General features: G+C 42.0%; 1 protein-coding gene across 9 annotated transcripts in view; it reads left to right on the forward strand.

Moving 5' to 3' along the window:
* The window catches only part of HERC1 (HECT and RLD domain containing E3 ubiquitin protein ligase family member 1), a 235,788-nt gene that overhangs the window by 203,040 nt on the left and 10,131 nt on the right, over positions 1-22,617 (forward strand). For all 9 annotated transcript variants that reach the window (XM_066274158.1, XM_066274165.1, XM_066274161.1 and 6 more), the window contains exons 62-77: positions 535-600; positions 774-899; positions 1,780-1,918; positions 2,930-3,111; positions 3,814-3,969; positions 5,089-5,211; positions 7,615-7,717; positions 8,694-8,863; positions 10,687-10,825; positions 13,055-13,224; positions 14,932-15,101; positions 15,376-15,541; positions 16,633-16,709; positions 17,833-18,085; positions 18,549-18,701; positions 22,067-22,372. In XM_066274158.1, the coding sequence (XP_066130255.1) occupies positions 535-600; positions 774-899; positions 1,780-1,918; positions 2,930-3,111; positions 3,814-3,969; positions 5,089-5,211; positions 7,615-7,717; positions 8,694-8,863; positions 10,687-10,825; positions 13,055-13,224; positions 14,932-15,101; positions 15,376-15,541; positions 16,633-16,709; positions 17,833-18,085; positions 18,549-18,701; positions 22,067-22,372 (2,499 nt within the window). The remainder of the gene's footprint in view (positions 1-534; positions 601-773; positions 900-1,779; positions 1,919-2,929; positions 3,112-3,813; positions 3,970-5,088; positions 5,212-7,614; positions 7,718-8,693; positions 8,864-10,686; positions 10,826-13,054; positions 13,225-14,931; positions 15,102-15,375; positions 15,542-16,632; positions 16,710-17,832; positions 18,086-18,548; positions 18,702-22,066; positions 22,373-22,617) is intronic.

The raw sequence follows: 22,617 nt of genomic DNA on the forward strand, positions 1-22,617 counted from the left end.
GATCTAATAATAACTCCTTTACTTAGTTAAGTTTTATATATACAAACATTTGAATATATAAATATAGATACAACATAAAAGACTTACTAATTGAAGGAAATGATCTAAATATGGAATATTCTAATTAAGAAGTGTCCTTCTGAGCATCCTGTTGGCCCCAAATCTGTCATTTTGTAGATGAGGAAACTGAAGCCCAGAAAGATGAAGTGACCTGCCCTAAGCTATAGCAAGTTCACAGGGTCACTGGCTCCTGCACATGACTTTGTACCTATGGATGCTCAGAAGTTAGCTTTGAATTCCCAAGTCAGTTGGGATAGTGATATAGTTGATAGTGGAAGTGTTTATAGTAAGGGGAAATAATAGCAATGTATAAAATCAAGTTTGGCATAATTATAAAACTGCTCTTAATTTCTTGTAATATTACCAATTTCTTTTTGGAAAGAAGACTTTGTTCAAAAAGATGTAGTTGTTAGTTAAGAAAAGATAAATCTTGTTTAAGCAAGACTGATCCCTGATGTTTTCCCTGTATTGCAGGATAACAGTAAATGGATTAATGGCATGGATGAACAAATTATGTCTTGGGCAACTTCCAGACCTGAGGTCAGTAAAGATAAAGATAATTACATGGTTTTCTCAGTAAATCTTCTGATTCTAACTGCTAGTGCGTTTGTGCCCTGGGGTTTCCCGTAGAAGCTGGCACACACTTGGTACCCAGTACATGCTTGCTTGAGTGAATGAATGAATCTAATTTTGAGATAATTGTGTTTTTGTAGGACTGGCACCTGGGAGGTAAATGTGATGTCTACTTGTGGGGTGCTGGCAGGCATGGACAACTGGCAGAAGCTGGAAGAAATGTAATGGTACCTGCAGCAGCTCCCTCATTTTCACAGGCCCAGCAGGTAACTAACAGGGTCAAGAAATGGAGGAGAAACTTGGGAACTGACAATTCTGATTCCCAAGTAGTCAGCTGTCAGTAACTTACTGTGGGATAGTCTATTGTAAGGAATCACAAGAGAAAGTCATGTGCTAGCTTCCAAGTAAAAATTTTCTAAGGTTTTTACCAGTCTTCAGTTTTGCTAATAATATGTTTCTAAATTTCTCTTGCTTTCCTGAGTAGTAGATTAACAATTTGATGCATTAGGTCTGACCAGTGTATATTTATAGATGTTAATAATGATAATCCTAATTATTGATTCTCTTTACATTTATAGTCTTACTGGGTCTTTAGCCAGATTTCATTGCACCCCTTCCCTCTTTTATTTTATTTTAAACACTATATTTATTTTAATCACTATAAAGTTATGTACTGTATTTCCAAACCCTTCTTGAGTCAACTGCTTGCTCTTTTGTTCTCCTCTACCTGATTAATCCCCAGAATGCACTTTCTCATATCTATCCCTTCCAGTTTCTACCTCTTGCTGACCTCTAGCCCAGTCTTTAATAGTTCCCCATCACCCTTTTCTCTTTCTTCTCTGATCTGTTTTGTTGTTGATGTTATTATATGAGTTCCGCATAAGTAGCTGAAATCCATGTAGATACATAGTTCAAACTATCTTGAAGAGTTAAATGAGCCTCATACATGTTTTAGTTAAGTAAGCCATTTTATAGTAATCAAGAGCTAAAGGAACCCCATAGTCACATTAATCCTTCCCTTGTAGTGAAAAGATTAAAAAAATTGATAAAGGTATCTTAGGTATACATGGTATCATTTTAAATATTTGCATGATAAAGTTATATAATAAAGGATAATATATTTAGTTGTGTGTTTTTATATACCAGGTCATATGTGGTCAGAATTGTACCTTTGTCATCCAGGCCAATGGCACAGTGTTGGCTTGTGGGGAAGGAAGTTATGGCAGATTAGGACAAGGAAATTCAGATGACCTTCATGTGCTGACAGTTATTTCAGCCTTACAAGGTAAAATGATCCTCAATTAAAAGCTGGTCAGAAATTATAGCCTGACTATAGAAATGTTTGTTTATGTTGGAACTCATCTCAGAACTTTGTTAGATGGTCATATACAGCTTTCACTTATACTGCAAATCTTTAGGCATGTACAGCCTTAATTTTCATATCTTAAACAATATTGTTTTGCAAGTTATTTATTATAGAAATCTTAGAATACATTGGTATAAATAACTTAAGACCCACTAAAGAATATAAAATTCTTTGAAACTGTAATTAGGTAACTATTCATATCAGTAGCAATCATGCATGTGTTTCATTAAAATTAAAAATCAGTATATATGAATATATATTAAAGACTTTAAACTCTGTCAGAGTTCTGTGTGACTTGGGGAAAAATATACCTCTGAAGCAACCACTGCATGAGCCCCTGGCTTATTCCTTAAGTTCACTTTGACTGACTTTGAAGCCTACAAAAAGAGCAAACAGGGTTTAAATAAAAGCACACAAGTAACAAAGAGTTGAGAACCAATTCCTGAGTAGCTCTGCGTTCTCTTCCTTGAGATCCAAGTGTGAAGAGCACAGTGAGAATGAAGGGCTGGCTGGGTTCCTGTCTGGTTCTACTACGTTCTGCCTCTAGGGCCTTGCACAAGTTACTAGACTTCTTGTGACTCGGTTTCCCCAATTGTAAAAATGGTTACGATAGTATCTGCCTCAGAGATTCTAAGTAAAACTAGAAAATGAGATTATTTATATGAAACATTCATAGGAATAGCTAGAATATAGTCTTTAATGACTGTAACTGCCCATGTAACCCTCCTCTTTCTTGTCATGTTATTTTCTATGACTGCTTCTAATTTGTTAGACTGTTTATGCAAATTTGATGTAAAATTATGAAATTGTTTTTATTTCTGTAGTACTAATTGGGTGTGTTTCGATTCTGACAATTTTCTGTAGCAGCTGCAAGTAAAGAGGGCAGTTTTAACATACAGTGACTCTTACTGGGTTTTTTCTCTGTTCCAGGCTTTGTGGTGACTCAGCTGGTGACTTCCTGTGGTTCCGATGGGCACTCCATGGCCCTGACTGAGAGTGGTGAGGTCTTTAGCTGGGGAGATGGTGATTATGGCAAACTTGGCCATGGGAACAGCGACCGGCAGCGGCGACCCAGGCAGATTGAGGCCTTACAAGGAGAGGAAGTGGTGCAGGTCAGAAAGGACATAAATAAGGCTGGCTCTGAATATAAACATACTAGTTGTTGAATCAAATTTAGGTAATGGGAAACAATAATAAAAATGTATTATACAATCATAATAAGAGATCCACTGCTTTTTGTTGTTTAAATTCATTTTTGCACTTGTCAGATATTGGGCTTTGGTGTTAGAATGGACTTTTTTCCTGAGCCAGCTGTTTGGCCCAGGCTAGGGTACTGCTGGTCTTTGGAAGAAACATGATGAGTTTCTTGCCACACAGTTCTTACTACACTGATAAGTGGAAAGCTTTGCTTTCAGCATGTCATTATTGTTACAAAGGCTGAATTCATGTACGTTTTCTAGAAAATCGGTTAGTGATCTAAAATAATATTGTAAAATTGCATAGCACCTTTGAGTTTACAAAGTATTTCCCTATTCATTATTTCATGTAGTCTAGGTCCTTTGCACACAGGTGGAATGTAGCAACAGTTCTTCCAAGGTGTATGCTCTTTAGCTTGGTCTTCCTGAGGATGATGAAATAGATTGGACTTGAGGAGTGGGGCAGGAGGGCCATTTGGGCTGATAGAACATTCTGGTCTTGAAGATCCTGATTTGTCAGTGAAATTTATTACTATATTAATAACCAAAAATGCCTTATTTCTGTCTTTCTTAGTATCCAGTCTTAAGAAAATTTTTTCTCCTTGGTTCTGTCTGTAGATGTCTTGTGGCTTCAAGCACTCAGCAGTGGTAACTTCAGATGGCAAACTGTTTACCTTTGGGAACGGTGACTATGGTCGTCTGGGTCTTGGAAACACCTCTAACAAAAAACTTCCAGAAAGAGTGACCGCACTGGAGGGCTATCAGATTGGACAGGCATGGAATAAGTCAATGATATGTTCTGTCTGATCATAGTTTCTTATGTCCACTGTGTTCTCTTAGGCACTGTCATTTCAGGAAGAAAAGAATAACCAGTCATATTTAACCTCATGTGCAGTTTGCTTGGCCTAATTGGTAGTTTTTCATTTTTTTCCTATGTGAAAATTCACATTTTAAGTCAGGATGTGCATTTTTTTTTAATTAATTTCCGAAGCTGGAAACAGGGAGAGACAGTCAGACAGACTCCTGCATGCGCCCAACCGGGATCCACCCGGCACGCCCACCAGGGGGGCGATGCTCTGCCCCTCCAGGGCGTCGTTCTGCCGCGACCAGAGCCACTCTAGTGCCTGAGGCAGAGGCCAAGGAGCAATCCCCAGCGCCCGGGCCATCTTTGCTCCAATGGAGCCTTGGCTGCAGGAGGGGAAGAGAGAGACAGAGAGGAAGGGGGAGGGGTGGAGAAGCAAATGGGCGCTTCCCCTATGTGTCCTGGCCGGGAATCGAACCCGGGTCCCCCGCACGCCAGGCCGATGCTCCACTGCTGAGCCAACCGGCCAGGGCCAGGATGTGCATATTTTAAAATCTCCTCCGTAAAGTGCTAATAATAAAACCTTTAAACAGTACAGACTTTTGTGACTCCTGTCTAGTAGGCTGGGAGTAGATGGCTGAATGGCAACATCACTGATAGCTACTGCTCTTAAGCAGTAATTCAGTGTAATCAAGTTCCCTGTCCCGTAATCATTGAGACTTACTCTTAATAAGGAGATAAAATACCTTTATCTTTTTCTATATTATACCTTAGACTTCCTGTTACGAATAAGTACTTCTGAGTCAGATATACATTTCCCTTATCTTTTGTGCTCTCTGATTCTGAGTTAGCTCAGATATTTGAAGAATTTCACTTTGAAGAAAAAAGTTCTTTTGTTTGTGAATATTAGGAATTATTTTTCTTTCTTTTCTTTTTTATTTTTTTTTAAATATGTAGAAAGCCCTGAAACCAATAAAATTCTTTGGAAAACATGACCAAGTTTTCCATAGAAGTGATGGAAGGGGTTCCAGATATGGGTATGTGTTTTAGGTATTATGATTTGCTTACTGAACACCCTGCTGTTTCTCCAGGTGGCTTGTGGCTTAAACCACACTTTGGCAGTATCAGCAGATGGCTCCATGGTGTGGGCTTTTGGAGATGGTGACTATGGAAAACTAGGCTTAGGAAATTCCACTGCAAAATCTTCACCTCAGGTCAGTATTATCTTTAGTGTAGTGTTTCAGACAATACTTTTTGTCTATGTCAGTACCTCTTTTTAATTGGAAATGACTTAAATTTAACATTTTTGGTCATTCATAATTAAGTGTAAAAGCTTTGGTTGCTTATTCTTAAATGTTCTGTGTTTTAGATTTTGACTTTAAATAAGCCACTAATAGCTAAACTGGATGTAAAAATTCTGTAAGGATAAGTGTCTGTCTGTACATGGGCTGAACACTATAGGGACTACTTCGTTGTGAAGAAGAAATAATATAAACATATCTCCAGAGTATCTTATGGAAGGAATCATGAACAATCCTTTGTAACCCTCTACTTACAGCTGCCATTTCAGTGTATAATTACCACTGAATTATACCAGATATGTAACTCTGTTTAAAAAATAATAGAAAGGGGCCTGACCTGTGGTGGCACAGTGGATAAGGCATTGACCTGGAACACTGAGGTCGCCAGTTCAAAACCCTGCACTTGTCTGGTCAATGCACACTTGGGAGTTGATGCTTCCTGCTCCTCCTCCCTTTCTCTCTCTCTCTCACTCTCCTCTCTAAAATAAATAAATAAAAATAAATTTAAAATAATAATAATAAAAAGGAAATTTGCATGAGCAAATAAATTAGAAGCTCTTATTTACATTATAGAAGATTCTTCGGCTCTGCAAAAGACCTATGCAATTCCTTCTTTCTTTTCTTTTTCTCTTTTTAAAAAATTTTTTTCTTTCCTTTCCTTTTCTTTCCTGTTCCTTTCCTTTTTTCTTCTTTTCGAAGTGAGAGGAGAGTAAATAGACAGACTCCTGCATACTTCCCAATCAGGATCCACCCAGCAACTTCCATCTGGGATCAATGCTCTGCTAATAGCAACAGAGCTATTTTTAGTGCCTGAGGCGTAGGCTTCATGGAGCCATCCTCAGTGCCCATGGCCAACTTGCTTGAACCAATCCAGCCATGGCTGGGGGGGTGGGGCGGGAGAAACAGAGAAAGAGATAGAGAGAAGGGTGAAGGGGAGCGATGGAGAAGCAGATAGTTGCTTCTCCTGTGTGCCCTGACCAAAGTCAAACCTGGGACATTCACACACAGGGCCGATGCTCTACCACTGAGCCAAACAGCTAGGGCCTTATGAAATTCTTTTTTTAGCAAGAGAGACAAGAAGGGAGAGATGAGAAGCATCACTTCTTTATTGTGGCCCCTTAGTTGTTCACTGATTTCTTTCTTAAATCTGTCATGCCTAGGTGGCTCTCGCCAAGCCAATGACCTCTTGCTCAAGCCAGCAACCTTTGGGCTCAAGCCAGCGAACATGGGGTCATATCTATGATCCCACACTCAAGCTGGTGACCCGATGCTTAAGCTAGCAACCTTGGGATTTCAAACCTGGGTCCTCTGCATCCCAGGCTGATGCTCTATCCACTGTGCCACTGCCTGGTCAGGCCCTATGCAATTCTATTATGTAGGTTTTTCTGACCCATTTAACAGGCAGCATGATTTACAGATAATCAGTTTATATTCAACTCCATATACACCGTCACCTATAGCCTTTGACATCCTGAAAGTTGGACAGGATTCAGCTAGGGATTTACAAAACCAGGAAGTCCTCTCTGGGAAACATTGAAAGCAGTTCCTGTTACCTCTGAAAATAGAAAAAGTCTGACTGGGAACAGCCTGTGGCATTACATGGTCTTGCAGTCGTCTTTAAAAGGCAACAGGAAAAAAATAAAATAAAAATAATAAAAAAATAAAAGGCAACAGGGTTTTCTTTGTTTCTGTTATTGGGAATACTTCTACTTCACATGGGATTCTGGAGATTTTTTTTTAAATTTTTATTTATTTATTTTTTACAGAGACAGAGTGAGTCAGAGAGAGGGATAGACAGGGACAGACAGACAGGAATAGAAAGAGATGAGAAGCATCAATCATTAGTTTTTCATTGCGCGTTGCGATACCTTAGTTGTTCATTGATTGCTTTCTCATATGTGCCTTGACTGCGGGCCTTCAGCAGACCGAGTAGCCCCTTGCTGGAGCCAGCGACCTTGGGATCAAGCTGGTGAACTTCTGTTCAAACCAGATGAGCCTGCACTCAAGCTGGCAACCTCCGGGTCTTGAACCTGGGTCCTCTGCATCCCAGTCCGACGTTCTATCCACTGTGCCACCACCTGGTCAGGCGGTTCTGGAGATTTTTGCCAAATGCCCCATGTACTTCCTTCCCCAAATTCAGCTAGTTTGTAGAACAACATGGGAAAATAACATTTAAGAATGGTGATTTGGGTAGAAACAGGTAATTGACTGTTAGTGTTATTATTAGAAGATAATTCTTGGGTTTATACATGCCAGAGGCAAATTCAAGAGTATTTTTTTCCTTTTTAAAGTGTACCTTATACTTTTATCTTGCAGAAAGTTGATGTTCTTTGTGGAATTGGAATTAAAAAGGTTGCTTGTGGAACTCAGTTTTCTGTTGCTTTGACCAAGGATGGTCATGTGTATACCTTTGGTCAAGGTAAGGCATTTTCCAGGCATTGCATTGTTTGTTTTATGTATACATAAAATATAGAAACATTTCCCTCCCAGTTTTATAGAAATTGCTCTAAATTGAGTCATTATTTTGTTTTGGGTGATGAGTGGATACTATGACCTCATTCACTGGCCGCTTTTCTGCGAACTTGGTCATAAAGACACTCTCCTCCGCGTCGACGGCCCCTCACGTGAGATCCTTCACTCTTACTGAAAGAGTTTCTCCATGGCGCTTCCCCTCCTGCTTGTTGCCGCCTTCACCACCAGGATCCTGCCTCACTTCCTAGTCCTTCCAGGGATGGGGTTCAGGTGTTAGGAATTCATAGGCTCAGGGTTCAAATCTTGAAGGGCAGGAGGAGGTGAGGCCTTGTTATCAGAAGATTTCATGGGGCTCCGTGGGCTGGAGCCTGAGAAGAGGCTGCCGCAGTGGGGAGATCGAAGTTACTGCTTTTGAGAGCACATTTTCAGTACAGTGGTGTCAGGGGAAGTTAGGTTGTAGTTGGTACCCAAGTCAGACAGGCCTACGAAACAGGGGAAAACAGGGGCTGGCCTGGACTTTCTAGAAGTTTGTCAGCAAAGGTAAGGGGAGAGCTTGGCTGGAAGTTTGAAGACAAAACAGATTGAATGACATCTTTTCTTAGATTGCAAGAACTTTGGGGCCTTTGCGCATTACATTACAGTTCTCTCAAATATGGGAATACTGGAGTGCCTCTTGGTTTGAAATAAGCTACTAATTTTAGATCTAATTTTGTTTATTTTTATGAATAAGGAGACTGACATTTATAAAGAAACGGTTTTAAATGTTTCATTTGCTCATTATTCAGTATACCTTATCAGAACAGTGGCTTTGGCCCCAGTGAATTATATATGTCATTGCCATTCCACCATAATAGTTAGCAAACATGAAAGGACTATGATATGCCTTCCCTTAATTTTCTCTTGCTTTTTTTTTTTTCTTCCAGATCGCTTGATAGGCTTGCCAGAAGGGCGTGCTCGCAATCACAACCGACCACAGCAAGTCCCTGTCCTGGCTGGAGTGGTCATTGAAGATGTGGCAGTTGGTGCAGAGCACACACTCGCTTTGGCATCAACTGGAGATGTATATGCCTGGGGGAGCAATTCAGAAGGACAGGTAAATGTCTGTCTTGCTTGCTGCTCTTGTATTCTGGAATCTGATACCATTCTTTTTTTTTTTTTTTCTTTTTTTATTTATTTATTTTTTTCATTTTTCTGAAGCTGGAAACAGGGAGAGACAGTCAGACAGACTCCCGCATGCGCCCGACCGGGATCCACCCGGCACGATGCTCTGCCCACCAGGGGGCGATGCTCTGCCCATCCTGGGCGTCGCCATATTGCGACCAGAGCCACTCTAGCGCCTGAGGCAGAGGCCACAGAGCCATCCCCAGCGCCCGGGCCATCTTTGCTCCAATGGAGCCTTGTCTGCGGGAGGGGAAGAGAGAGACAGAGAGGAAAGCGCGGCGGAGGGGTGGAGAAGCAAATGGGCGCTTCTCCTGTGTGCCCTGGCCGGGAATCGAACCCAGGTCCTCCGCACGCTAGGCCGACGCTCTACCGCTGAGCCAACTGGCCAGGGCCTGATACCATTCTTTATTTGGGAAAAGGGATAAGCTCAGAACCTCATGTTTACCACAGTACCTCAGACACACCACTTTGCACAGGACTGATTGCTCTGTGAGCTATGCAACTCTCTCTTGATTGTGGCCAAGTAATTATTATACCATGGTTTTTAAAAAAATCACAGCAAAAAGAAGGGGATTAGCTGAGTATGTGTGTGTGTCTACACACACTGACAGGTGCCTGGCACATAGTGTTTGGCACTCTTAGTATGTGCTGCTGTCATCATCGTCATTTCTGTCACAGAAATGTGTGAGTTAAGGTGCTAGTAGCATCAGTTGATCTGGAAAATGGAAAGAATAAAACAACAGTACTTGGATATTTTATAATATTGACAGTGTACAAAGTACATTTGTGTTTGTACAGGAAGCCTCGTCACCTCCATTTATAGAGAGGAATGAACTGAGCCTCTAAGAGGCTGAGAAAAGACTCGAGCTTGACAAGTTTAGCCTACCCTATCTATGGAAGAGGGAGGGAGAGTCTAGGATTCTTGCTGCTACAGTGGCTTTCAGCCCTACATGCAGAGCCACATCGCTCTCCTCTATAAACCTCTTCGGGTCCTGCTGCTGCCAGAGTAAGGATTCAGGGGCCCTCAAGTTCAAGGTCCAGTATTACCATTTCAGCCCTGTTGTCTCCTCACTGGTGTCTTAACAGGTGAGGAAGCTGCTCGTCTCTGTGGTTGCATGTAGTCTTAATGAAAGGGGAGTTGACATTGAGGACACTTTGGCTCAACCTGACAGGGCCTGGGCATGACCCTTCCTAATGATATTGTGGTGCTTAGCTGCTGAAACACTGGGTGTCCCAGTCAGACCCTAAGAACAGAGATCTGAAAAAGAGAATCTGCCTCTGTATATGTTTTTATAATTGCTTATTTGTTCTTACACAGGCAAACCATGTTAAAAATCAAGAAATCAATGTGTTTTAAGTGAAAGCTCTGTCAGTGTTTTTTAGCTGTTGGTCTGGACTGGCACTGCCAGAAATTTCATGCCAGTTTGCAAAAGAGGACATTGCTATATATCACTGTTATTTTTAAAAAACTTTCTAAGTATTTGTTTCCTCTCCAGAATTGGAATCCAAGGATGTTTTCAGTCACCAACATTTATCCACTAGATTTGGAATAGCTTTGATGTAGTTTAGTTTTTAGAAGATAGTCTGAGCTCTGAGGACCATTCTGGTAGAGAAAATCAGAATTGATATCATTATTTTGATGCTATCTTGGTAAAGATGTTAACCTATTTATATCTGCTACCATCTAAGACAGATTTCATCATCTTGGCTTCCTTTTTCTAATCGAATTTCTGTGTATTTATAATTTATCCTCAGCTTGGCCTAGGCCACACCAACCATGTTCGAGAACCAACCCTGGTAACAGTTTTGCAAGGCAAACACGTTCGACAGATCTCAGCTGGCCGCTGCCACAGTGCTGCCTGGACAGCTCCGCCTGTCCCGCCAAGAGCACCAGGTGAGGGATGAGACACCCGCGCCCCTGCAGCTCCCCTTTCAGTGGTCCCCAGCTGCACTGTCTGCCTGCCAGGTTCACACTGCATCCAGACGTGCTGAAACCAGCAGACCTTCCCCCACACGACCAAAGCACTCTTTGTACTACCAGTACTGTAAATACTTTCACAGCAGGAAGTTCTGCAACTGCATTGTGAGGCACTGCCTCTCTGCACCCCCAAAAGAAGAAAACATCACTTAGGCAAGCAAAAATTTATAAATTTAGAGCAGCATCTAAGTGTGTGTTTTATATATAAAAGAAGTGATGAATTGTAGCTTTCTGAGGCCCACTTTTAGGAATAAAGATTAAAAGCCCTGAAACCATTTGTCAAACATGAGGTTGTCTGTGCATTGGCACAGCAAAAAAAATTGTTACCATTTTACTCCAGCGTGTAGCAGGACTGATGGGCTGTTTTCTCCCTTTTGTTGTTTGTTCTGCTTTCAGATTATTATGGAATCCTTATAGATCTATAAAAATACACAAAGAAAACTAAAATGCATATTATGTACTTAACATCCTACTTTGTACTCCCCCAAATAGATCCAACTTCCATTCCCCACAAATGTACCTATTACCTGTGGCATTTATCACTCAATCATTTCTTCAGATTTCCCAGGTCCTCAAGCCCTTTCTTTCTACCATCCTCTGTTGTCTAAGGCCCTACAGTTTCCCTTAGGTGACCTTGTGCCTGAGAACTGAGCATTCTCTTTCTTTTTTGCCAACCTCTTTTAGCCACAAGTTGTTAGGAAATACTCCCCATGGAGATTTCTTCTCTTAGAGAGACCCTAGAAAACAAGGCAGGACTGCCAGGTAGATTTCAAACAAGCAGGAGATAGTTTCTGGTTAACAGGATCCAGAGTGAACAGTACTGCCTGTAACTGACAATTTCAGGTACTCAGGGGCCTCTGTAGCTTCCAGAGGGATTTCTGTTCCCCTTCAGGACAGGCTACATACAGTTCAAACTCTGGAACCACATTGCCTGGGTTGAATCTTAGCTCTCCCTCCTATATGCTGAGTGACCTTGAGACTCAGTTTCCTTGTCTATAAAATGAGGGTAATAATAGCACCTATTTTAAAGAGCTATAGGATTAAATGAACCAATTCCTCTGAAGCTTATAGAATAGTGCCAGGCACATATACTCAATGAATGTTAGCTTTTATTTATTTTTATTATTATTATTTTTTTGTATTTTTCTGAAGCTGGAAACGGGGAGAGACAGTCAGACAGACTCCCGCATGCGCCCGACCGGGATCCACCCGGCATGCCCACCAGGGGCGAAGCTCTGCCCATCAGGGGGCGATGCTTTGCCCCTCCGGGGCGTCGCTCTGCCTCGACCAGAGCCACTCTAGCGCCTTGGGCAGAGGCCAAGAAGCCATCCCCAGTGCCCGGGCCATCTTTGCTCCAATGGAGCCTTGGCTGCGGGAGGGGAAGAGAGAGACAGAGAGGAAGGAGGGGGGGTGGAGAAGCAAATGAGCGCTTCTCCTATGTGCCCTGGCTGGGAATTGAACCCGGGTCCCCCGCACACCAGGCCGACGCTCTACCGCTGAGCCAACCGGCCAGGGTTGTTAGCTTTTATTAACAGTAGTAAAATACCTCAGGGAATTGAGCTGTACAAATCTTTATTTACAGGAAACTTAAGTTGAGTACCTTTCTGCATTTTTATTAGATAAAATCCTTGTAGTCTTTGCTTCTACAGAGCTCTTATTCTTGTAGTAAGAAGCTTTCATGAATCATGTACAGTATCTTTAATTCTGTCATGGTCACTTTCTGTCAGATCCCTAGTAAGTGTGAGAAGCTCTGCTCAGTTGTCCTTTTCCAGAACTGCTCACCTCGTCACCTTGTGTTAATACAAAGATGACAATTACTGAATATGAAACGAAGAATGTGGGTTTTTCTGTTTATCCCTTTTTGTGAAGGAACTGTTAAGTCTCACAGTTAAATGTGAAACTAAATTAAAGAAGAAAAAAAGTGTTTGTAATAATAAATAAAAAAGATGTTTTAAAAACTAATACAATTCATCATAAACTAAGATGAATGAATTGATTGATAGAGAAATGGATAAATATGTGATATAGCTAAATATTAATTGAAGAATTTAAGTGGTAGGAATGAGTGTTTGTTGTACATTTAACTTTTCTGAAAATGCAACCAGTGCATTTTCCTTTATGAGTGTTCCTTTGCTTTCTGGACAGGTGTGTCAGTCCCTCTGCAGCTGGGCCTGCCCGACGCAGTGCCCCCCCAATATGGGGCCCTGAGGGAGGTGAGCATTCACACTGCCCGGGCCAGACTCCGGCTGCTGTACCACTTCTCGGACCTCATGTACTCATCCTGGAGGCTACTGAACCTCAGCCCCAACAACCAGGTAACATCCTAGCTTGGGAAACTGCCCATGTTGTGCTCACCAGGTCCAGGCCTTTCTCTCAGCCTGTGTAAAATACTTTCTAGGCTAATACTTCTTACTCTCTTATTTTTTATTTTTTTAATTATTTTATTTAAATTAAGTGAGAGGAAGGGAGGCAGAGACAGACTCCCACATGTGCCCAGACCAAGATCCACCTGGCAAGGCCCCTACTGGAGCAGTGCTCTGCCCATCTGGAGCATTGCTCCATTGCTCAACAAACGAGCTATTCTTTACATCTGAGGCAGAAGCCACAGAGCCATCCTCAGCGTCTGGTGCCAACTCGCTCCAGTTAAGCCATGGCTAGAGAGGGGGAAGGGATAGAGAAGTGAGAGGGGGAGGAGTGGAGAAGCAGATGGTCACTACTTCTGTGTGACCTGACTAGGAATTGAACCCAGAACATCCACATGCCAGGCTCATGCTCTACCACTGGGCTAATCAGCCAGGGCCACTTCTTACTCTTAGCACCTGAGAGATATAGAAAAGGCAACAATTCTTTTTCCATTTTATTGTTGGTTTAGTGACAGTCCAAACATCAGTAGTCATACTACTAGACACAGAGTGGTCCTCTGTCTGTGTTTTGGTTTGTCCAAACCTCAAGGAAGAATGAATGGCTAAGCATGTGTTTTCTATAAAATCCATTATATGATTTTAAAATTTAAGCACCAGTTTATGTTGTAACAAATGAGTCCACAGCACTCAGGAGACTTCTTGCTCTTACCAATGTACATTCTGGGTCCTGTGAAAGGGGTCAGTGGGGGAGACAAAGTAAGTTTGGCTGATTTGACTGTCTTTTTGGAACAGTCTAGCTATATAGAAGGAAAGAAAGTTGGCTATGTTTGTCTGTCTAATGTGTAGGCATGCCTGCCAAAATGCGTATCATTTTATAAAACTGTTCATCAAAAATCTTTTGGGGAACGACATGGGGCAGATGAGAGATTTGACAAATCATTGTTAGAAATCAGCCAGACTACAGAATACTGTACTCACTAAACAAAGTGTTATAAGCTGTTTGTAATTGGTGGGAGAAATATTTAATGATAGCAAGTTAGGTGACAAAGACAGTGGGAAATCATACAATGATAGAAAGTTAGGTGACAGAGACAGTGGAAAACCATATATAAACAGTATGCTGTCAACAATATGAAAAATGTGTGTCTATACAACATAGCAGCAAACAGGAAAGAAGTAGACTAAAGTGTTAATGAGGCCATTGCCATATGGCAGGATTACAGGTGATTTTATTTGTATGCACATGTGTGTGTTCTTTGCTACATTTTCCAAGTTTTTAAAAGTAATAATCATATTTTATCAGAAAAGTATTTTTAAAAAGTGACTAACAGTTACAGTTACTCATATCCAAGTTTATTCCTTTAAGTGAATTTAAAAATAATTATATTCTAAAGGTAAAAAGTGTTATTTCTTTTAAGTCTTAGAATGTACAGTTTATTTTATTTTATTTTATTTTTTTTATTTTATTTTATTTTATTATTTTATTTGAGTCATTAACCCTCTATTCCACTTACTTTTGCATTCATTGGTTGATTCCTGCATGTGCCCTGACCAGGGACCGAATCCACAACCTTGGTATATGGGGACAACACTCTAACAAACTGAGCTAGTCTGCCAGGGCAAGCGTACCATTTCTGATAAGCTTCCTTTCTGTTACAGAACAGTACATCTCATTATAATGCTGGAACATGGGGCATTGTGCAGGGACAACTTCGGCCTTTGTTAGCCCCAAGAGTCTACACCCTCCCAATGGTGCGCTCTATAGGAAAAACCATGGTTCAAGGCAAAAACTATGGACCTCAAATTACAGTAAAGAGGATATCAACCAGGTAAGTATATGTGTGTTTCATTAACTAAGTAGCATTTTTTAAGTGAATATTACTAACTAATCTCTGTGCACCTTGGTCTCTTTATTAGTAAAACAGGATAGTAATAGCACTTCCATTAGTATTTAATGTGGTTATAATGGGCCTAGCACAGTGCTTGGCTGTTGTCAAGTTGGCCTGTTCATTCACTGATGGGAAGATATCAAGTGACCTTTGTGGTGATTTGGGGGAATTGGTGAAAGTTGTATTTTATTTTGTTTTCTCCTTTTTTTTAAAGAGGACGGAAGTGTAAGCCCATCTTTGTCCAAATAGCAAGACAAGTAGTTAAACTGAATGCATCAGATCTTCGTCTGCCCTCCAGAGCATGGAAGGTCAAGCTGGTTGGAGAAGGGGCTGATGACGCTGGAGGAGTGTTTGATGACACAATTACCGAGATGTGCCAGGTATACCATTCAGTGTCCCCTGCTGAGTTGTCTGCTCGGTTGTTTACTCTGTCAGACATGTTTTTATAAATGTAGCAGAGATGCATTTGTGAGCCTTTTACAAAGTCATGCTGTTTATGATGTATAGGTGAATTATAGTAAGGCTTTGTGAAATGCTTTGTGAAGATACCTTCTGAATAAATGTCAGTGCTTAGCCATCTATTACTGACTCACCATTTGTTATGCTTATAATACTAGCAGAGAAAACAACAATGACACACATTTAGTATGTGTAACAGACAAATCCAGAACCATCCATGTGCTCTGATTTATTCTGGTGCTTTTAGAACTGCCAGGCTCCAGATGAATCAGGAAAGCAAGTTTTAAGCATTTGGACCAGTGCTTAATTAAGATCTACAGTGGCGCTTTGCTTCCAGATCACCTCTGACCTTCCAGCTTTGCCTGATATTAGGATTTTTCTGTTAGATCCTATGACTAAACTAATACCTGGCTATTAGTATTGAGTCTATTTGAATATTACTATGTCCTACTCACAGGTACCCCAACTCTTGCTCTGGATTGACTTTTTCATCTTAGTTCTATATACTGCAGGATATTTTCTACATGGAGGAATTCCTAATTTCATTTTATTTTTTATTTTATTTTATTTTTTAGCACACACAAGAAAGGGAGAGGGACAGACAGACAGGAAGGGAGAGAGAAGTGTCAACTCATAGTTGTAGCACCTTAGTTGTTTATTGATTGCTTCTCATATGTGCCTTGACCGGGGGTCTCCAGCCAAGCCAGTGACCACTTGCTCAAGCCAGCAACCTTTGAGCTCAAGCCAGTGACCATGGGGTCATGTCATGATCCCACACTCAAGCCAGCAACCTCGCTCTCAAGCTGGGGAGCTCATGCTCAAGCCAGTGTGACCTGGGTCCTTAGCATCCCAGGCCTATGCTCTATCTACTGCTCCACCACCTGGTCAGACCTAATTTTGTTTTAAATTGAAACTGCAAAAATAATAAAGAGATGGCTGGTTGTCACATAGAAGTTCATTCTCTTGATGCATTCGATTGTCATTTCTCAAAAAATTTTTCTTTCTTTTACAGGAACTTGAAACTGGTATTGTTGACCTTCTTATACCCTCTCCCAATGCTACCGCAGAAGTAGGTTACAATAGGGACAGGTAAGTGATTACTGAATGTCAGTAATAACAACTGACATTTATGGAGTGCCTACTATGTGCCAGGCACTGTTCTAAGTGCTTTATATGTGTTGTCCCACTGAATCCTCATTAAAACCCTAAGGAGTAGGGACTGCTGTTATTCTCTTTTCACAGATAAAACTGAGGCACTTCCATCATGATTTGGCATTTAGTATGGAACCAACTCTGATAATATACAGGAGAGAGGAGACTCAGACTTGATAATGAAAATTTCTTTTGTGTTTCTGACAGCCAGCAGGGTCTCTCCTCAAGGAATGTTTTGCATCAAAATTTATTTAAAAGCTTTGATATGCTACCAAGTTACAGCACTTAGTATTTGAAATTATAAATTATTCCTGTATTTGCCAGATTTTGAACTTTGGATCTTGTGTCATGGACATGTATATGATAAATGAAATGATTTTTAAGAAATAGGGCATCCTGAAGCAGACAGCTTAAGGATTAATAGTCTATTCATTTACCCTTTTATGGTCCTTCTAAAAATAATTCAAAGTATGGTTGCTGTGCTATCCATACAGTAGCTACAGCCATATGTGGATGTTGAGCACTTAGAATGTGGTTAGAGTGGCTGAAGAACCGAATTTTAAATTCTGTTTAATTAGCCTGACCAGGCGGTGGCGCAGTGAGTAGAGCATTGGACTGGGATGCAGAGGACCCAGGTTCGAGACCCAGAGGTCACCAGCTTGAGCACAGGCTCATCTGGTTTGAGCAAAGCTCACCAGCTTGGACCCAAGGTCACTGGCTCGAGCAAGGGGTTACTCGGTCTGCTGAAAGCCCACGGTCAAGGCACGTATGAGAAAGCAATCAATGAACAACTAAGGTGTCGCAACAAAAAACTAATGATTTATGCTTCTCATCTCTCTTCGTTCCTGTCTGTCTGTCCCTCTCTCTGACTCTCTGTCTCTGTGTAAAAAAAAACAAAAAAAACCCCCAAAAAACAAAAAACAAAAAAATTCTGTTTAATTAATTTAAATGGCCACATATTGGGCAGCACAGGTCTAGACTAATGCTATAGCTGTTGGGTAACTTATTTCTAATAAAATTGAGGATACTTTTGTTTGAAATATTTTCTTTAATTCTGCAGGTTCCTTTTTAACCCTTCTGCCTGCCTTGATGAGCACTTAATGCAGTTTAAGTTCTTGGGAATTTTAATGGGGGTTGCCATTCGCACAAAGAAGCCTCTGGACCTCCACCTGGCCCCTCTCGTGTGGAAGCAGCTGTGCTGCATCCCGCTCACCCTGGAAGACCTGGAGGAGGTGGACCTGCTCTACGTGCAGACCCTCAACAGCATTCTTCACATTGAAGACAGTGGGATTACCGAGGAAAGTTTCCATGAGGTAAATTCTGGCCAGTCCAGGTCTGCTGGTGTTGACTAGAATTTTTTTTTGTAAACTCAGCTATTCTCCTTCTGCTTGCTGTGTGGCTGATGCATGCCATGTCCCTTTGCTGCTCAGCCCCAGCGATGTAAATAGCTGCTAACAGATGGCGTTGGCTCCAGTGCCCAGCTTCTGCTCCTCCCCTGTAAATGGTTCTCTGCCTGTTGGAGCGGAGAGGTAGGTCTGGGGCGGCCAGAGTTTGTCAGATCTGGTTTAGGAGGAGAAAGATTCAGCCTCATTTTTAACTGCAGCAAGATGAGTCAGCATTCCCTGCTGATCAAGTGGCCTGATCAGCCATCTCATTTGCCTTTTTTTTACCCTTAAAAATCTTGATAATGTTACAGTTTTGCTGTATTTGGGCGTAACATACTTTTTGTTGTCATTTCTACCAGATAGTAAAAATTCTTTTTTCTTCTGTTCTTAGATGATTCCTCTTGATTCTTTCATTGGCCAGAGTGCTGATGGCAAAATGGTTCCCATTATCCCTGGTGGAAATAGTATCCCACTCACGTTTTCCAATAGGAAGGAATATGTGGAGAGGGCCATTGAATACCGACTTCATGAGATGGACCGACAGGTGAGATGAGGCACTTGTGAATATTTGCCTTTGTCTCCAAACAAGAGCTGAAGAGTTACTACTGAGTTTAACCTCTGAATTTACTGTGTTGGTTCATTTGTATCTATAATTCTGCCCCTATTCAGACCATACCTCTGGGTATCCTATCTCCTTCCTTAAAGCCAGCTCTGAATTGGTCACCGGTCAGATTGAGGCCAAACTGACCCAGGTCTTTCTGCCCTACATTCGTATTTCTCCTCATCTCTTACTCTTTCCAGCCAGTGTCCCCACTACAGCTTGGTAGTCAGGCTCCTTGTGAGGGAACCTCTGAGCACTGCTCTTACAGTCCCGCATGGGTGCCTCTTCCCCTCTCCTGCTGCAGTCCTTCAGGCCCCAGCTGATACTGCCTCTCCTCCACAGACCAGCTCTCATACAGGTCCCTTACCTGCAGAGACTTTCTTTGCTGCTTAGAAATCCCTCAAGATACTACATACCTCTGTGTTGTGGTCTAACAATTAGACCACAGAGTTTGGGTCTTGTTTCTTTAATTAGCTTGTGAGACATTAAATGAAGAATGTATCCTTCCTTTTTCCTTCCTCCCTCCCCGGACCTCCCTTCCTTTTTTTCTTTTTTTCCAGCTATCTGTCCGAATCCTACATATTTTTGTTCTATGTTGTCATGTAACAAGCATTTAATAAATGATGGGAGTATGATGAGTGATCATAGAAATAATTATGGTATCCCAAAATGATTTTTTTTGGTTTTACAATCCTTAATAGCCACTTCATTAATACTTGATTTACAGAACATAGTGGGGTCTTACTGAGAGCTGGACTCAGGCTCTGAGGCTGTGTAGTAATTTAAAATAGATATATAGTTTATACTCTTTACTCCTGGTTCCTTCTTTGACTCTGACTTTGGGCCCAGTCCAGTCAAAAAACTTAGTTTAATGATGGTGGGTTCTGTCAGCAATGCTGTTTACACAGCTAGGACTTAGGATTTGTCTCTAGTTCTTGACTATTTCTAATCCTCAGAGGATGAATAACTAAAAATGTATTGGTCACCTCCTGATGGCCCAGGTACCTTCACATGCAGTTTTTCCTGTAGTTACTCTGATATTAGGATTACTGCTGCCATTTCACAGATGAAAACACTGAGCCCAGAGAAATGCAGTGGCGTGCCCAAGGCTGAGCCCAGATCCCAAGCCAGGATTAACTTCGGGTCTAGGCCCCTCTGCTGGCCCTTCCTCAGATTGACCCTTCACTCTCCATTCGTTATGTTCTCTGCCCTGGCTTTGTTCCCCTCTGTCCATAACGAGGCCTTCTTCCACTTTCATTTCCTCCTCGTCTCAGAACCCAGGATTCTTCCCATAGCTGTCCCCAGTTGTCCCCTGCCCAAACAGCCAGCTCTTACTGTAGCCTCAGTTTCTTCAGACAGATTTTGGTTTGTATTCTACCAGGCATGATGTCTTGTTTTTTTGGCAGACTTTGGCTGAGGTATTCCTTTTCTTGTTTTGTTTTGTTTTTAATCAAGTGAGAGGCAGGGAGGTAGACAGACATGCGCCCAACTGGGATCCACCTAGCAACCCCTGTCTGGGGCTGATGTTCTGCCCATCTGGGGCTGCTGCTCTGTTGCTTGGCAACTAAATTATTTTTAGCATCTGAGGCAAGGGCATGGAGCCATCTTCAGCACCCAGGGCCAACTTGCTCATTTGAGCCATGGCTGTAGGAGGAGGAGGGATAGTGGAGAAGCAGATGGTCACTTCTCCTGTGTGCCCTGACTGGGAATTGAACCCAGGACTTCCACACGCCTGGCCGACACTCTGCCATTGAGCCAACTGCCAGGGTCTGAGGTATTCCTTTTAATATCAGTAGAGACTGCTCTCACTACCAACCTATTTCTTAGCCCAGGGTATGACAGGCCCTGTACCAGTCATACCCCCAGGGCCTCCTCAGGGTATGGCTTCTGTGGAGGTTCTTGGGTGGTATTTTGTTTTATTTTTGTGACAGAAACAGAGACAGAGAGAGGACAGACAGACTGGAAGAAGAGAGATGAAAAGCATCAATTCTTTGTTGCAGCACCTTAGTTGTTCATTGATTGCTTTCTCATATGTGCCTTTACTGGGGGGCTACAGCAGACTGAATAACCCCTTGCTCAAGCCAGCGACCTTGAACTCAAGCTGGCGACCTTGGGGTTTCAAACCTGGGTCCTCCACGTCTCAGTCTGATGCTCTATCCACTGTGCCACCAACTGATCAGGCTTTTTTTTTTTTTTAATAGTAGATTGTTTTGAATTGGCTAAGAGTGAAGGTATATTTATAAAGCAAACAATGGGGAGTGATGAATGTGTATAGAGGTGTATAGGGTTACATTACTTGCAACCCTGCAGGACTTCTAAACAGAGGGTCTGGGCAGCCCCTGGCAGCCCCCCCTGTATTCCCTGCTGCCTGTTCTCAGCATGGGGCTAAGAGAACAGAGGCAGCATAAACTCCCTGGTCACACAGGCTTTCATGTAGCTACTCAACTAAAATTCTCATTATATTTATGAGAGCCACAATTATTTGCCTTCCTTTTCAGATGAGAAGATTACAGTAAAAGTGGTGGAGCTGGAGTTTGGAACCCAAGTCTCCTAATTAAATTCTCTGACCTTTCTATTGCCCTCTGACAAAGGACTTTCAAGTTTTACTTTCTTCTTTATACTTTTCTAACTTTCCTTACACCACACAAATAAACCTGGCTGGGTATTTCAGTGGTTAGAGCATGTCCTGATACACCAAGGTTTCAAGTTTCCTGTTCAGGGCACACACAAGAATCAACCAGTGAAGGCATGGATAAGTGGAACAACAAGTCAGTGTTTCTCTTTCTATCTTACTCCTTTCCTCTCTTGTTCTAAAATCAATTTTAAAATTAAAAGAAACAATGAACATACATTTTTACCAAAAAATGAATTTTCAAAAGAAAAATATGTTACAAAAATAATAGAAGCTAGACATGTCCTCCAGCAGCTTCTTACCCTGCTGAGGAGACAGACTGTCCCACATAGTACATTTTCACAACCTTTTCCATGTGTGGCAATATGAGTGGGGTTGGCATTGGGGAAGACCCAGCAGACTGGGGTTTCTTGGTGGATGGAAGGTGGGCTCCTAAACTGGATCTGAACCAGGACCAGAAGGCGTGTCTGAGTCCCACAGGCAGGGAGAAACTCGAACAAAGAGTCGGAGGGAAGGAGATTGGGCCAAGCACACAGGCACTCGTGGGGTTCAGAGGGATAGATAAGTAGAGAGTCCAAGGAGCAGCTGAACAGGTGGGATGTGCCCGGCCCAGTTGGGTTCATGGTGGGTGCCCAGTCCATGCACACATTGAATAAGCAACTTCTCTTGGGAGCAGGTGGCTGCAGTCCGAGAAGGGATGTCCTGGATTGTGCCCGTGCCACTGCTGTCTCTCCTCACTGCAAAGCAGCTGGAGCAGATGGTGTGCGGGATGCCTGAGATCTCTGTGGAAGTCCTGAAGAAAGTGGTGCGGTACCGGGAGGTGGACGAGCAGCATCAGCTGGTGCAGTGGTTTTGGCACACGCTGGAGGAGTTCTCCAATGAGGAGCGGGTGCTTTTCATGAGGTTTGTGTCTGGAAGATCTCGACTGCCAGCCAACACCGCTGACATTTCTCAGAGATTTCAAATCATGAAGGTTGATAGGGTAAGTAAGCTGTTTTTTCCCCCTTGGTAATGTCTCTTCTTATTGCATGTTGGGAAAACCAAACTGTGACCCCCAAGTAGGCCTGCCAGTTCAGACTTGATGCTTGGAATTTACAAAAAAAAAATCAAGTAGAAAAACTTGTTTAGAAACAGCATATAATTTCACTGAAAAAAAGTCCTAAATGGATACAGACAGCACACTGCAACCAACAACCTTCAATAAATCTTCCAGTACCTTCCTGAGTG

This window comes from Saccopteryx bilineata, chromosome 4, assembly GCF_036850765.1.
Source record: "Saccopteryx bilineata isolate mSacBil1 chromosome 4, mSacBil1_pri_phased_curated, whole genome shotgun sequence".
NCBI lineage: Eukaryota > Metazoa > Chordata > Mammalia > Chiroptera > Emballonuridae > Saccopteryx > Saccopteryx bilineata.